Genomic DNA, 16562 nt, shown 5'->3' with positions numbered 1-16562 from the left:
CTCCGAGAGTTAATAAATTTTTCCTTACATATTTTTATTTACATTTATAATATAGTTTTACTGCATAAAACAAATCCTTTCTCTTATTAATGATCTTATTATGCTATTTTAAATTGTTTCTATTAGTATACTAATAGAAATAATTAAAAATAGCAGAAACATTACCATTTAATTAATAAGAGAAAGGATTTTTTTAAAAAAAATTCAAAAATTGATCACTTCGGTTTTGAGAAAAGTTCATTATTAGACTTTAATTTCAATTTTTTAGATGCTTTCGTTGTAGTTATATGTTATATTTTACAATATATTTAAAATATTGAAGAAAAAATTTAAAAAAAAATTTTTTTTGATTGGAAATTTCATGTAGAATGCCCCTAATATTTTTTTAAATTTTAATTTAAAAAAATAATCTTATGAAAATAACAAAAATAATAACAATAATTAATAATAGTAATTAATAATAATAATAGTAATAATTAATAATAATAATAATAATAATAATAATAATAATATAAAAATAACATTAATAATAATATAAAATAACTTTTAAAGAAACCAGAATTATTAAATATTTAAAAATAACCATTTTTTAATAGAGAAGTTAGACATAATTAAATCAAATCAAAAAATAAACAAATACGCATTTTCTTATTTTTCATAAAGATTTCGAAAAAATGTTCAAGTAAAAAAATTGTTTGACTGGAAATTTGATGTGGAATGACCCAAGTATTTAAATTTTAATTTAAAAAATTAAAAATATGAATATAAAAAAAAAATAATAATAATAATAAAACTTTTGAAGAAACTAGAATTATTAAATTTTTTGAAAAATAACTGTTTTTTGATACAGAATTTTCAGTATAATATTAATGTCGAATATTATTTTTTATGTTTTTTAACATTAAATTTTAAATCTCTTATACAAATAATCAAAAATGAAAGGAAAAAAAATAATACCTACAGCTCTCTCTGTTGAATTTAGGACAAACCTTGAAAAAATCGTGCAGTTGGTATATAGAAATTCGATTAAAATTTAATTTTTTGTATATAGTTAAATAAAAAATAATTATGTGTCAAAAAATTTTTTGAATAAAAATTATCTAACCTATAAAAACTTGAAAAATTTCAATTTACATGATCGACAAATTTTATTTTCGAAAGCTCTAAAACTTTAAAACTACGTTCTTATATATTATAATACATATATCACAATCTATTTTTAATAACACAATTCTTATTAGCGACTGAAAACTACTTTTATAAATAGTTAAAAGAGTTAAAGAAAAGAATTAACAAAAAACCGTTACAAAGCTCAGCAAAGCTTGACAACATGACAACTGTAAAAAGTATATACCATTTACCAACTGTTCGTTTTGATGATAAAACAGTTTCATGAGAACAAACTTTCAAAAATTGCCACACTCTTAAGCGCGGCAAAATTTAAAATTACCATTCACTTTTTGTATAATTTTGTAATGTAATTTAAAAAATATACAATAAAGCAATTATATTCAAGGAATATTCTTTCCTTTAGATTGTAAACTATCAAAAATTATCAATTTTTTATCATGTTAATTTAACATCATTAAAAATAGGAAAGAATAAATAAAAAAAACCGAGGGAAGAATAAACATAACCTATAAATTTTAGTTCGTGAATGAATGTAAAAAAAAACAACTAATGTCAAATTTATTTATTTTGTAAAGTAACGTTAATTAATCTCATATCAATTATATATGTATAAATGTTTCCCTATAAAAAGTGTATAAACTTTAAAGATTAGAATTTAAAAAAATGAATTAAATTAGACGAACGAGAAATAATAATGGTAATGTATATAAATATTCAAAATGTACATGGCATCTATTTTCGAGTCTTAGTTCAATAGTAAATTATTTATATCACAAGTGAGCCGTTTTTCCAGTCGTTCAGACGCCGGGAGTTTCGTTATTTTTTGTTTAACAAAAAAAAAAAAAAAAAAAAGAAACAAAATTATGTTTGATATTTGAAAAAAAAAATTTCTACTGTATAGCATCAAAATTCTAAAGGATAAAAAAAAACAACAACAAATGGACGAAATTTGGTTTCGACTCTCGAGTCAACTCGAAGTTTTACAGGTAAAATTTTTACCATTAATTTAATTTCTAATTTTATTTGTTTGTATATATTAACTATTAAAAATATATAAAATTTAGTATACGGCAAAAAATAAATTGTATGAAAAATTTTATCGGAGAGAAAAAAAAATGATTTTTCTTTTCAATATCACGTGACTTTTCACCGTTTTGGCTTTTCATCAATTTTCCAATTTAATTTGTGTTCGTACGCCAAATTGTCATCCTATTTTTATCAATCTTTTGGGACCAAGTTCTCATTTCGAAAAATAGACACATTTTTTTTGGGGCTGATTTAATTTGAATTTTGTTAATAATAATCATTAACTATATCTGTATTGAAAATTATTTTTTGAAAATTTTAAATTTTTCAACTAAAATATTTTATACCTATTTCTAAACTTTCTAGGGAATTTTAAATTAAAATTAATTTTTAATAATTATAATCACAAGAAAGCCACAAGTCAGAGAAAATTTAATTTGTCAGGGAAGAAATATTTTTTTCGGAAAATTTGGGAAATTAAAGAAATTTACACAATTTTTACCTATTTAAAATACCTAAAAAAAATTTTGTCATCTATAATTTTTTAACCTTTTTCATCTTTCACATGATTCGATTAATTTACGAATGTAATGTTAACAAAAAAAAAATTATTAAATTTAAAATGCAAAAACATTGATTTAAGCTCAGGAAAGTTGAAAAATAATTTATTAGATTAAAAAGAGAAAAAAAATTAATTAATTAAACTAATTTATAGGACACAAAATTATAAATTTTCATCTTTTCTTTTAAATGTCTCAATTGACCCAAGTTTCAATTAATAAAAAATTTTCATCAATTTAAAAATTATTCAGAACAAATTTTAATGAATCTAAATTTAAATTAGTTAAAGCAATTAAATTGTAATTAATTAATTAATAATTAACTAGTGGGAAAGAAAAAATTGTAAAACTTTCTAAAAAGTGCACAATGGAGAAATAAAAAAAAATAAATTAATTAATAATTAAGAAATTAAATTATAATCGATCTGAATTTAAATTAATTTATAATTCTAATCAATTATTAATTCAATTCAATTTATGTAAATTTTGTATGTGTTCAAATTTAATTCATCAAAATATTTCACAATTTAATTAAAATTATATTCGATTCAAATTAAAAAAAAAAACAATTTTCAATTAAATCTAAATTTTAACTTGAATTTTTCAAGTGATCCAATTTTTATTAATTAATTTTTATTTTTATTGATTAAAAAAATTTTTTTAATTGAAATTTTAATCAAATGAAAATTCAATAGATTAAAACTTAAAATTAATAAAATTTCAATATTTCTAAAGATTAATCGATTTCAGATTTCAATTATCTGAATTCTAATTTATTTAAATTTTAATTGATTTAAATTTCAAAAAAAAAACCGAATTTCAATTTTAAATTTTAAATTTAAATTTGAATTTATCCGAAGTTTAATTGATTTATATTTTAAATTCTCCGAATTTAAATTAATTTAAAATTTAAATTATCCAAATTTAAATTGATTTAAGTTTCAAATTATCTGAATTACAATTTATTCAAAAATTTAATTGACATAAGTTTCAATTTATTCAAAATTTAATTTACCCAAATTTTAAACTATTATTTTTTCAAAAATTGATTAAAAAATTATAATATTTAAATAGTTAGAAAAAAAAAATTTTTTTTTAACAATTTAGATTTTTAGTGAAGAAAAAATTTTTTTAAAAAAACTCGCTTTTTTTATAATTACTTTATAATTATTTTATAATTAATAATTAATTATTATAAAATATACGAATTTTTTAAGGTTGAAACATCAGTTATTCTTCAACATGGACAACAATGGCTATCGGCATTCATAGTTCAATGTCGTCGAATTCTCCAGGAATTAAATGACGAGGAATATTTTCGTCAACTAAAGGAAATTGGTTTACGAATTATTTATTTGTTACAAAGGAATTGGGACGAATTGCAATATAAAATCACTGCTTTTCAATTTAATACAAGAGCATTCTATCATCAAATTGGAAATCTCTTTTCTAATGGAGGTTTGAAAAATTTTTGTAATTTTTTGAATTTTTTATATTATGAAAAATTTGTAATTTAATCATTTTTTTTTCTCTCTCTCTCTCTCTTTTTGCTCCTTAGTTTCAGGAAGAGAAGTGGGATTTTTTCTGATAGGAATAGCGACAGGTAGTTTAATTGGATTTTGCATTGGGCAAAATTGGCGAAATTCTCCTCGTCATTTACATAATATGAAAGCAATTATTTGCCATCATTATAAAGGAGTTGAGGTAAATTTTAATATTAAAAATTATAAATTTTCTATAATATTGTTACTTTAAAATCAGTAAAATTATAATATAACAAAACTATGAATTGAAAATATAGGATTTTTTCAAGAGTTTTTCATTTACTTTTTAATGACCAAAAAAGTTTTTTCAAAAGAAAACAATATATATATTTTAATCACAATTTTTTCAAAATTAAATTGGAGGTGTTTTAGAAAAAAATTATAAACGAAAATTTTGAAAAATTCGAAAAAATTTTTTTCTCCACAAGACGAGGCTCAAAATTTTTGTAAAAGGGAGTTATTAAAAATTTAAAAAAAAAAAATCGAAAGATGCAAACAATTTTAAAATTAAAAATTTTAATCTAAAAAATGCAAAAAAAAAAAATTATTTTTCGAACATATTTTTTAGTAGTGATAATATTAATTATCTAATTATTTAAATAAAGATAAATGTTTAATTTTAATTTTTAGGGAGTTTGCATGGTTGAGGATATAGAAATGCCAATGATTCAGAAAAAAAACGAACTCCTGGTGCAGGTGAAAGCCGCCTCTGTTCATGATGTGGATATAAACATTTGTCACGGATATTATAAAACTTATCGAAGAATTCTCAATTCGGGAGTAAGTTTTTAATCTCCCTCACCATTTAAAGTGCAGAAAAATTGATAAATTACATTTTTTTTATGATTTTAGAAATAGAGAAATTATTATTTTCCATAAAAATTATTAATTAGAATTTTCATTTTAATGAAATTTATGACAAATAATTTTTTTTTTTTTTGAACGAATCTTCAAATTTCGAATTAATGAAAAATGTTCCAGTCAAAAATTTTTTTTTTTTGTTTTAAATGAAAATCTCACGTGAAATGCATATATATAGTTATTTTTTTATGCGTTTCACAGAGACATAAAGATTTGCCAGTGACTTTAGGCAGAGATTGCGCGGGAATTGTTGTCGATATTGGACAAAATGTCGTCAATTTTGATATTGGCGATGAGGTGTTTCTCGCTGTTCCAGCATGGGCTCCAGGAACAATGGCCGAGTACATTGTCGTTCCCGAGACTCAAGTGGCGAAAAGACCAAAACTAGTAACATTCGAGGCGTGTGCAAGTTTACCCTACAGTGGTTGCATCGCTTGGGATGCTCTCGTCAATGGATCCGTCATTAAAGAAGGAAACGCTAAAGGCAAAAGGTAAAAAAAACACAACAATTTTTAAAATTAATAAATTCAAAAAAAAAAAATTTTTTTTCTTAAATTTGATTATCTTTTTTGTAAATTAATGTAGTTTTGGCACGTTTTTTTGGAACGCTTGAATAAGCTCTAAAACAAATTTGTTAGAAATTATATTTCATAGAATTTTAATCAGCAGAATATTAATTTGCCAGAAAATCAATTTAATTGAATTTTAATTTGTCAGAAAATCAATTTGATCGAATTTTAATTTGACATAAATTCAATTTGATCGAATTTTAATTTGGCAGAAAGTCAATTTCATCGAATTTTAATTTGGCAGAAAAACAATTTCATCGAAATTTAATTTATGCGAAACTTTTTTTTCATAGAATTTTAATTTAGCAGAAAGGTAATTTAATAGAATCCCAATATAGTAGAATCAAAATTTGACAGAAATTTATCTTACCAGAAAGTATATTTATTCGAACATTAATTTGCCAGAAACTCAATTTCACCGAAAATCAATTTGACCGAAATATTTAGGCGCGAATTTTAAAATTAACCAATAGGAAATTATCAAGAAAATTGTGAAATGGTCAATTTTAAAATTCGCGCTACTATATTAGGATTCTATTAAATTACATTTCTGCTAAATTAAAATTTTATGAAAAAACCGTTTTACACAAATTAAATTTCGATCAAATTAATTTTTGGTTAAATTAACTTTCTTGGGAAATTATAATTCGAACAAATATACATTTTGTTAAAGTAGATATCTATCAAATTGTTTTTCTGCACTATTAATATTCTATTAAATAATGTTTCGGTAAAATTTAAATTCGGTCAAATTTAATTTCTGGCAAATTAAAATTCGATCAAATTGATTTTCTGCCAAATTAAAATTCAATTAAATTGACTTTCTGGCAAATTAATATTCTGCTGATGAAAATTCTATGAAATATAATTTCTAACAAATTTGTTTTGAAAAAAAAAAAAAATAAAAAAATTTTAATAAATAATAAATTAAAGAAAATTTCCAGAGTTTTAATTTTCGGAGGCAGCACTCCAGTTGGATGTATTTTGACGCAATTGATCAAATTGTGGGGAGGTTATGTGGTTTCGGCATGTAGACCGCACGCGGTTCCTGTGACAAGAGCCTTGGGAGCTGACGAAGTTATTCCTCTTGGCGAATCAGACATTGAGAAAGAATTGGAATTACGTGACAAGTATGAATAATATTTCTATATAGAGAAAGAGAAGATATGTATTTTAAAATTCTATTTTTTAATTTTTTTTTATATTTAATAATATATTTAATTATAGGGTCAGTTGGGGTAAATAGAAATAAGGGATAAATCGAAACAGTAGTTATTTCAGTTAAATAAAAAAAATTTTAAATAAATACGGCCTTAAACCTTGAACCTTAGATCACCCCCAACAAGGTTTGAGGCCGTATTTATTTTTTAAATTTTTTATTTAACTGAAATAACTACTGTTTCGATTTACCCCTTGTTTCTATTTACCCCAATTGACCCTAATATTATATAATAATTATATATAAATATGTGACGTGCTCTAAAGAAAAGGACCTTATTGATATTTAAGTCTTCATTACATCCAAAATATTCAATAAACACTGATTTTAATTTTCCTCATAAATAAAACGGAACTTTTAACCAAAGAAAAACTGTAGTGAACATAACCTATAATTCGTTTGCTTCTAAGGTCCCTTTCTTCAGAGCGCGTCACAATATTTATTTAATATTATGTAATTATTATATAATTATATATTTAATATATAATAATAATAATAATAATAATAATAATAATAATAATAACTCCCTATAATTTAATAGAAAATAATTTTTTGCAGATATGATGCAATTTTTTACACTGGTGGTCAAGCGACGGACGCAAGTGTATTGAAGAGATATTTATCGAATCACGGAAGTTACATATCAACGGTACCAAAATTATTAACGTCCGATTCATTGGGACTCGTTTTTGGAAGTCTTTTCGCCGGATGTGTTCGATTACAACTAGTAATTCAGGTAATATTCAATAATAATAATAATTATTATTATTATTACTAGTATTTATTTATTTTTATTTATTTATTTGTCATACACGCGGACTTATAAAATTAAAAACTCCTTTTCGTATTAAAGTACTAGAAATTTATCGAATATTAATTTGGTTGAAAATTACAAAAAAATTTTTCAAAAACAAAGATTAGGATATTTTTTTAATTTAAAATAATTATTTTTACACAAATAATAAATTATAATAATAATAATTATTTCAATACATTTCTTTAATTAGAAAAAACGAAGAATTATATTAAATTAAAACATTATTCTTCCTACAAAAAGAAAGAAATATATCATTCTTTTACTCAGAATAAAGAAATTATAATTTTTTTTTTTTTTTTTTAACAGTACTTCTTTGGAATGAGCAATTATAAATGGAAAGACGGTGCTAAAATAAATGTCAATTATCTACGATGTCTACAAGAACTTGTCGACGCCGATAAACTTCAAACAGTCGTTGATCGTGTATTTTCGCCAGTTCGTATCGATCAAGCACTCGATCATATTATGGATCCAAATGCAATTGGTAGTACTGTTATAAAATTTCATTGAACGTGAAAAATAATCAACGAAGAAAAAAAAAACAATAATTATTACAACATCTTTTTTTGTCAAAAAATTAATATTTAAAAAATTATTACCAGGATTGAGGGAAGAATAATTTTTTCTTTCTTTTATATACTTGAAAACATAAATCATCGCAAGACTGAAATAATAAAATTCGACTCGTCCGAAGGTTGTTTTTTTTTATTATTATTTTTTTTTTATCTATCAATGAGACAATAAACGAGAAAAAGAAACATCGAGTATAACGAAAAAAAGTGTACTTATAGTAAAAAAGAAAAATATTATATTTATATATATAATATATATTTAGAGAAATATCAGGGCTATTTCCATGAACTGGAAATAAGTGCCCGAAGTTTTTTTTTTGTAAAATAAGCCTTTTATTTTTTAAAGGCGTTGTTTGTATATTTCAAATTGTATTTTATACCAAAAAAGAGAAGAAAGTTATTTTGCAATATATTCTTTTTTTTAAAGAAATTATTTTTTACAGATTTTAAAATCAATTCGCACTTCGGATGCAAATGAAAATTTCAATTAAAAAAAAAAAAATTATAATAAACTTTTCCTGGAGTTTAGTAAATGAAAAGTATTTGTTAAGTTTGTATATCTATTAAACTGTATATTTTATGAAATAAAAAAAAATATATAAAATTCGCAAAAAGATTTTATATTTTTCTCTGGCATATTTTCATTATTTCAATTATTTAACAAATTTTTAACTAAAATTCTTCTCTAAATTAATTATTTTCAATAATTTTAATGAAATTCTTCACAAATTCAATTATATTAAACTGTTTTTTAATTCAAAATTGTATGAAACTCAACTATTTCTATACATTAGTTATTTAAAGTAAAATATTTATTAACTAATTGAATTTAATGAAAATAAAAAAAAATCAACTTTTTTTTTTAAATGTAAATCGAGGCTTTTTTTTGCGCCTTAAAATCGATCCGAGGTGTATTTATTAAAAAATAATTCTCAACAATTTTTTCGTTAATGAAATAAAAAATTATTAAATTTATTCGTTCGCACACGTATACATTTTTTGCACAGTCATACATTTGAAAAAAAAAAAAAACAATACTTATCGAAGGGGGAAAAAAATTCTTTGAAAAATAATTATTATGAAAATGTACATTGAGTAAAAAAAAAAATTATTACAAAAATAAGTTAAAAAAAAAGAAAGAAGAAGAATAATTTTTGATGACAAAATTTCATAAAAATTATTTCGCTCTTCCGCGTTTTGCGCCTGATTTTCCTTTCTTCGCTGGTGTTTTTTTCTCATCAACTTTGCGTTTTATTGGATTTGGATTTGGATTTGGCAAAACTTTGAAAAATGAATCAAGTCTTCCTTGTGTCGATGTGCTTCTTGCTTTTAGCAATTTTTTCGTCCCATTTCTAACACGTTCCTCATTAAATTGTTTATCACCACATAAATACTGTACCAAACCCTCCTCATCAGGATCCGTCCATTTTAACTGCAAAAAAATATATATTTTCAATTTTACAGAATTTTTGAAAAAAAGCGCAGAATTTTTTTTATTTGAATTTAAATTGTTTTTTTTCACTTTTCTTTTGATTTCAATTCCTTTTTTTCGAATTTAAATTATTTTTGTTGCATTTAATTTATTTTTTTTGCTTTTTCTTTTTGATTTGAATTTTTTTCAATTGAATTTAAATGTTTTTTTATTGCTTTTTGTGTTTGATTTGAATTTTTTTTTTTAATCAAATTTAAATTTTTTTTTAAAATAATAAAATGATTTTAATTAAAGAAAAAAAACCTCGATTTCATCTGGATTGGTTATTTCGGGTTCCTGGAAGAGAAGCCTCGCTTGTTTATAATTCCAATCCTCGGGAACGGGGAACTTTTTTGTGTCCAAATTTTCGATAATTTTTTCCAATGATCTGTGAGTTTTAATTAATTCAATAGCTCTCTTTGGACCAACGCCTTTAATGCTATTAGTGTAATCGCATCCCAACATAATACAAAGATCGATAAACTAGAAGAGTAGCAAAAAAAAAAAATTATTTTCACAATTTATCGATAAAAATCATTTATAAAATAAATTTTTTTTATTTCTAAAAGAATTTTTTAATATAAATTTTTTTTGTGTCTAAAAGAATTTTTTTAATATAAATTTTTTATTTCCTTTAAAAAATTTCTTTAATATAAAAAATGTTTGTTTGTTTTTTTTTTGTTTAAAAGAGTTTTTAAATATTCAAAAATATAGAGAAAACAAACCTCGTCTTTATTCAGTTCCAATCCCTCGAGAACTTTGTCGAAATGAAACTCCTGAACGGGTAATTTTCGCGCTTCACTGAATGTCAAACGACGTAAAAGAACATTGGCACCGAAAGTTAATGCATCCATATCTTCGGTGGCAGTAGCAAAAACTTTTCCTGCTTTTACAAGAGCTGCGCATTGTGCCTCAGCTTCGCAGGGAGCCTAAAATAAAGGGAATAATAATTTTATTTTTTAAATATTTAATAAAAAAAAAGAAGAAAATCTAAAAATTCTGTAAGAAACTTTATTATCCCTTAACTGGCACCAATCGGTCCAGTAGACCCGAGCATTTTTTTCTCGCTCAAATTAATTAAATGTATTTGAATATTTTTTATATTTTAATATATTAGTTTTACATATTAGTAATTTTTTATGTTTTTTGATACAACTAATTCGATACAAAAAAAAAATAAATTAGCTTCAAACATTAATAATTGTAAATTTTTTGATTTTAACTTAAAAAAGTCATATTTTATTCTGCAAAATAAATACCTTTTTTGTAAGTCTTGCGGTTTTTTACTTAATACGTCGGGTCCAGCAGACCCATTGTGCCATTTACGTTCGAATTGTGCCAATTAAGGGTTATTATTACTATTTTTTTTTAAAAAAAAACATACTTACATCGATATAGGGAACTCCCATTAATTTCAAAAGTTGTTTTGCCTCTTCGTTGTGAGTTTTCGTTACTTTGACTAAACGTCTATTAAATTTGTCCATATCCTCAACGTTTCCTATTTTAAGAAAAAAAATTTTTTTTTAAAAATACTACCGGGGGAAATTGTGCGATAATCATTTTTTTCGATGATTGTAAAACAATTTTGAAATTAAAAAATAAATGAAACTAAAATTGTTTCCTATTAATTTTGTAAAATTAGCTTTAGAATAAATAAATTGTATTGAAAAAAAATTGTGATAAATTAAAATTCTATCATATAAAAATTATGTTAAACAAACATTGTATATTTTTGTATTTTTTTTCGAAGAATTTTAATTGTTATTCAAATTCTTCAAAAAAAAAAAAAAAAAAAATCAAATACATATTTTCAAAAGTGTTGATGAAATTCTTTTTAAAAATTCAATAATTTTCAAAACATTCAATCAAATTTTATGAAATTTTAATTTTTGCTATAAAATTCAAGAAATTTCAAGGATTTTCAAGGTAGAAAAAAATTCATTTAAATTTCAATCATAAACAAAAAAAAAACATTAAAAGAAAAAAAAAATTTTACCCGCTTCCTCTGCAGCTTGAAGAAGCTTTTGAGCTTCGTCTCTTTTTTCAGCACGTTTCGCAAGTTCACCACCTTTTAAATTCGGTGGTTTACCATCGAATACATAGACCGGTTTTATTCCTTGTTCAACAAGTCTAATTGTTCTGTAGAATGTTCCCATTAGATGACTGCGAAATAGAAAAATAAAAAAAAAAAAAATAAGAATAATATTCAAACTAAAATATACTATAGGTATTGTTTATTATTTTTTTTCTAAATTTATATAATCATTGGAAAAAGTATGAAAATTTAAAAAAATTAGAGAAAAATTAAAATATGATTATATAATTAATATAGTTTTTTAAAATTATTTTATTTTTGTATTTACATATACAGGCTTACACAAAAATAAAAATTTACCCTTTTCGTACCGAAGTACTCAAATTAAAGAAATTATAAAATATATTAATATAGAAAGATAATTGTTTCTTAAAAAAATTTTATTATTTAATTAAATTCAAATTGATTAAAGATTGATTGATTTACTTAGTCGATTAATTATTATAATTTGAAATTAATAATTTATTTTAATTTCAAATATAATGAATAAAGAAATGGGAATTAGAAAAGAAAAAAAAGTAAATTAACAAAATTATATAAATTAAAGTAAATAAAATAATTCTTATCCAATTTTTTTTTAAAAAATACCTTTCTTTGTCTTTTTCTATCCAATTCTCTATAATTATAATAATTTCGAATTAAATAAATAAAATAAAATTTAAAAAATTAAAATTATTACCTAGTTGTTTCGCCGTCTGTTGATGTTAATTGAGCTCCATCAGAACGTACAGCGATTAAAAATTGATAAAGACACATAGAAGCGTCAATAGCAATTTTACGACCTAAAAAAAGGAATTCCAGAATAAAATTCTCCTCAAAAAAACAGTAAAAATTAAATAATTTTTTATATTTAAAAAAAAATTCTTCGATATCGTTATGGATATGGAATTTTCATGACTTTTAATTTTTGAATGCTCATAACTTCCTTAAAAATGCATCAATTTTAAAAGTCTTTTTTTTCAAAATGTGTGTTTTTAAACGTACTTTTCAAAAAAAGACGAAATTTTTTTTTAAAACGATATTACTATCAAATTTTTGAGTTTTAATGATAAAAAAATGCATTCAAAAATTGTTTGAAAAATTCCGAAAATATTGTAAAAATTGTTTGCCCATTATCGGGCTAGGCTTAAACGTTTCGTAAAAAGTAGTTTTTTTGAAAAAATTTTGAAAAAATCAATCAACACGTCAAATGAGAAAAATGACTTTTTATCATTAAAACTCAAAAATTTAATAGTAATATCGTTTAAAAAAAATTTTCGATTTTTTTATTTGGAAAAGCACGTTTAAAAACACACATTTTGAAAAAAAAGACTTAAAAAATTGATGCATTTTTAAATAAGTTATGAGCATTCAAAAATTAAGTCATAAAAATTCTCCAATTTTCAAAATTTCATAACTCGAAAACGGCTTGCTAAAAAAATTTGAAAAAATTTATGAAAACTAGTCTCAATTAGTACTAAAAGAAAAAAAAATCGCAAAAAATTGGAGATGCGTGGTATATATCATATTTAAAAAGTTTTTTCTCTACTTTAAGAATATAAAATAAATATTTTTCATTTAAAAAAAAAAAAAAAAACGCCTTTAATCTTGCTACACAAGAAATATTTATTTGTATTAAATAAAAAAATTTCTTTGAAACGAAGATAATTTTTTTTTTTTGAATCAAAAATAATTTGTTTGAAACAAATAAATTTGTCTCCACTTGGAAAATAAAAAAATAAAATTTTTTTTTGATCTCAAAAAATATCATTTTTTATCTACTTTCAACATCACATATTAGCAAAAATGGAATTTAATATTTTCAAAGTCAAATTTTACGGTTTTTTTTCTTTTTGCTTTAAAAATAAAAATTTTGAAAATTTACAGATCACATTTTTGCAAATATGTGATAAAGTAGAAAAAAAAATGTTTTTTTAGACCAAATTTTTTTTTCTAATGTCCCAAGTGGAGAAAATTTGATTTATTTTCTTAAAGTTTAAGAAAAAAAGGCATTTGTAAAAAAATTAAAAATTGTTGATTTTATCTTAAAGTAGAGGTAAACCCCATTTTAAATCTATGTAATAAAAGTTATTTTGAATAAATTGTATAGAAATTAATTTAATACGAAAATTGTAAATATTGAAATTTTTTTTTCTTTTTTGAGATGGGTACGCTTGACGAATATTTACCCACATTGATAAAAACCGCCAAAAGTAACCTAAATTCCCTAAATTTGATGCATTTGAAACGCATTTAAACAAACTAAAAAAAAACCTAATTAAATTTTTTTCTATTTTTTTATCCCTTTCATTAATTAAAAAAAAAATCAAATTAGAAAATCATTAAATTTATTTTCAACAATTTATATTTAAAAATTGTAATTTTTCTCTTAATATATATAAATGAAAATTTTCTCAAAAGTGAGGTTATGTTAGAAATAAAACAACGATAAAAACAACTTACCAAAATAATGTTTCAATTCAGATTCTTTAATAGATTGCGGTGCGGCATCCGCAATTAATTTTGAGAGTCCCAAAATTCCCATATTTATCTAAATAAAAACAACAAATACTTTGAAAATAATTGTCAATTATTTTTTGAGAGAAAGCGCACATCCACAACAAAAAACCTGCCACCACTTTTATAAAGGCGCGAATCAAAACAATGATTGTTGCGCAGAATTAAACACGCTTATTTTGCGCATGGCGCGTAATTTTCAAATCTCATAAATAAAAAATAGTTTTTTAATATCTAAATAAAAAAAAAAAATTGGTAAATTATTTAAAACAAATGAAATAATCAATTAAAGTAGAATTTTTTTTACTTTTTGATAATATTGATTTGTTATAAGTAAAACGTGAATAATTAGAAAAAAATGAATGAAAATCGAAGAGAAAAGGAAGTAGTTGGCTTTTTTGCGCGTGCGCAATTTAGCCCGCCAATTTATATTTCGAAGGAATGCCACAAATGGCGCTGACGCGATTTCTATTAAAATTGCGCGAGAAAAAAAAATGTTATCGACATTGTCATAGTTTATTTTCCGCTCACGCGATGGCGTTCAAGGTTCAATGAATGCAAGCCGAGAAAAAGAAAGTTTGACAATATTCCTTTTAAAGAAAATTGATAAAATTTATGTGTAAGTATATATAAAAGAAAAGGTAAATTATTATTTTGTTCTTTATAATTTAAAACATCGGGTAACTTCTAACGAAATTTATTTGTTTCGCAAGCATAAAAAATTTCTGTTTATTGTACTTTAATGTAAATGAAAAAGATTAAAAACGTTATTGCATAAAATAAATTAACCTATAGTGTTTTGGTATTTTGCGATTTCATAAAATTCGGATCAAACTTAAAAAGGGGGGAAGAGTTTTTTAATCGTGCAGAAACAAATTTTTCCAGTATTTAAAACTTTAGACGATTAATTTAAGAATTTGAGAACTAAATCTGTAGGTATAGTGAAATAAAAGAGTATTATTTAAAATTAATTATATTAATATAATTAAAACACATTGTTAATAAAATTATGGCAACAAAGAGTTTTATTTTTTTTTTCAATTTTTAGGTTATGTTTGCGACTAAATTTCAGAATATGATTATAACAAATTTTTTTTTGTAATCGTTATCAAAAAAGTAACAATGAAAATTAATTTTCGATATTAAAACAATAATTTTTTATTGGTCATTCTATTAAAATTCATCAAAAGTCGTTGCTGACATATTTTTACAAAAATTTATAATTCACGATAATTCGTAAAATAATGATTTTTAATATCCATATTTATTTATTTATTTATTTATTTACATGTAAACGGGCTTACAAAGAAAGAATGAATTAGCCCTTTCGTACCGAAGTACTAAGATTAATGAAAAATAAAACATAAATGTTTCTTAAAAACCGAATAACAAAAATAACTATAACTAGGTAGCGTTGTTATTACTATCAAAAAGAAATAGTTTGCGCAAAGACATTGTGAAACTACTTAACGAAGAGTTAAAAAAATCCAAATTGGTACAATGTAAGTTTGTACCAAATTGGTACATATAATTTATTTTTAACAATTTTATAACATTTTTTAAATATTTACATTGAATTTTTGAATCGGTATGAAAACTTAACCAAATTTTTCTAACAAAAAAAAATTTAGATTGAACGAAACATAAATATTGTTATTTTTACATTCGGTGTTTTTACTTTTTTTTTTTTTATTTGCATGAATTAACAAGCCCACGGTAAAAACCATTAAAGGGTATACTACAGATAGAAAATTATAATGAAAAACAAAAAGAAATGAAAACGTGTTCTTAACGAACTAAAAAATTATAATTTCCAAAAGAACTAAAAAGAAAATTGTAGATCTAAGAAATAAATAGATCTACACTAAGTATATATCGGTATCATAGATTATCATAGATATAAATATTATGTAATGTTACAGTATATATAATACTTAGATCCGTGAAATACAAAAATTAAGTAACCATAATATAAAATAATATAAAGAAAAACTAACAAGGAAAACATTGTGTTGCGTTTTAAATTTCTCGATCTATCTGGTCGATACTCTCTAAATATGAATCAGTGAAAAAGTCACTGGTCCCAAATCAGTCGCTAAATTCTAGCTATTTGAATCAGTATAGTTTTCACTGACAGTTAGTGACATTTCACTGGAGAATCAATTACTTTGACTGAAAATCAGTGAAATGTTACTGATTCA

At 22.5% G+C, this 16562-nt stretch overlaps 2 protein-coding genes across 5 annotated transcripts; one reads left to right on the top strand and one right to left on the bottom strand.

Moving 5' to 3' along the window:
- Nucleotides 1-1649: 1649 nt before the first annotated feature.
- On the top strand, nucleotides 1650-8835 carry LOC127286195 (reticulon-4-interacting protein 1, mitochondrial-like). Of its 4 annotated transcripts, none has more exons than XM_051312548.1 (9): nucleotides 1650-1828; nucleotides 2033-2117; nucleotides 3935-4175; nucleotides 4276-4421; nucleotides 4892-5041; nucleotides 5324-5613; nucleotides 6636-6821; nucleotides 7469-7646; nucleotides 8034-8834. In XM_051312548.1, exons 2-9 carry the CDS (start codon nucleotides 2070-2072, stop codon nucleotides 8235-8237), a joined length of 1443 nt encoding a protein of 480 aa, XP_051168505.1. In that variant the 5' UTR covers nucleotides 1650-1828; nucleotides 2033-2069; the 3' UTR covers nucleotides 8238-8834. The 4 variants fall into 4 exon arrangements, with proteins under 4 accessions (XP_051168505.1, XP_051168507.1, XP_051168506.1 ...); XM_051312550.1 differs by having other exon boundaries at nucleotides 1925-2117; XM_051312549.1 differs by having other exon boundaries at nucleotides 1909-2117.
- Nucleotides 8836-9367: 532 nt separating this feature from the next.
- Nucleotides 9368-14495, bottom strand: LOC127286196 (flap endonuclease 1). Its single transcript, XM_051312553.1, has 7 exons — nucleotides 14308-14495; nucleotides 12545-12647; nucleotides 11767-11933; nucleotides 11159-11268; nucleotides 10496-10699; nucleotides 10035-10253; nucleotides 9368-9731 (listed from the first exon to the last, which is right to left on the bottom strand). The coding sequence occupies exons 1-7, from the start codon at nucleotides 14387-14389 to the stop codon at nucleotides 9477-9479; spliced, it is 1140 nt and encodes a 379-aa protein (XP_051168510.1). The 5' UTR covers nucleotides 14390-14495; the 3' UTR covers nucleotides 9368-9476.
- Between the last annotated feature and the right edge of the window lie 2067 nt (nucleotides 14496-16562).

This window comes from Leptopilina boulardi, unplaced genomic scaffold (assembly GCF_019393585.1).
Source record: "Leptopilina boulardi isolate dan_hultmark-lab unplaced genomic scaffold, ZJU_Lbou_2.1 LbouV2_351, whole genome shotgun sequence".
NCBI classification, from domain to species: domain Eukaryota; kingdom Metazoa; phylum Arthropoda; class Insecta; order Hymenoptera; family Figitidae; genus Leptopilina; species Leptopilina boulardi.
The sequence above is the reverse complement of the archived record's forward strand: the minus strand, read 5'-3'. Positions and strand labels throughout refer to the sequence as shown.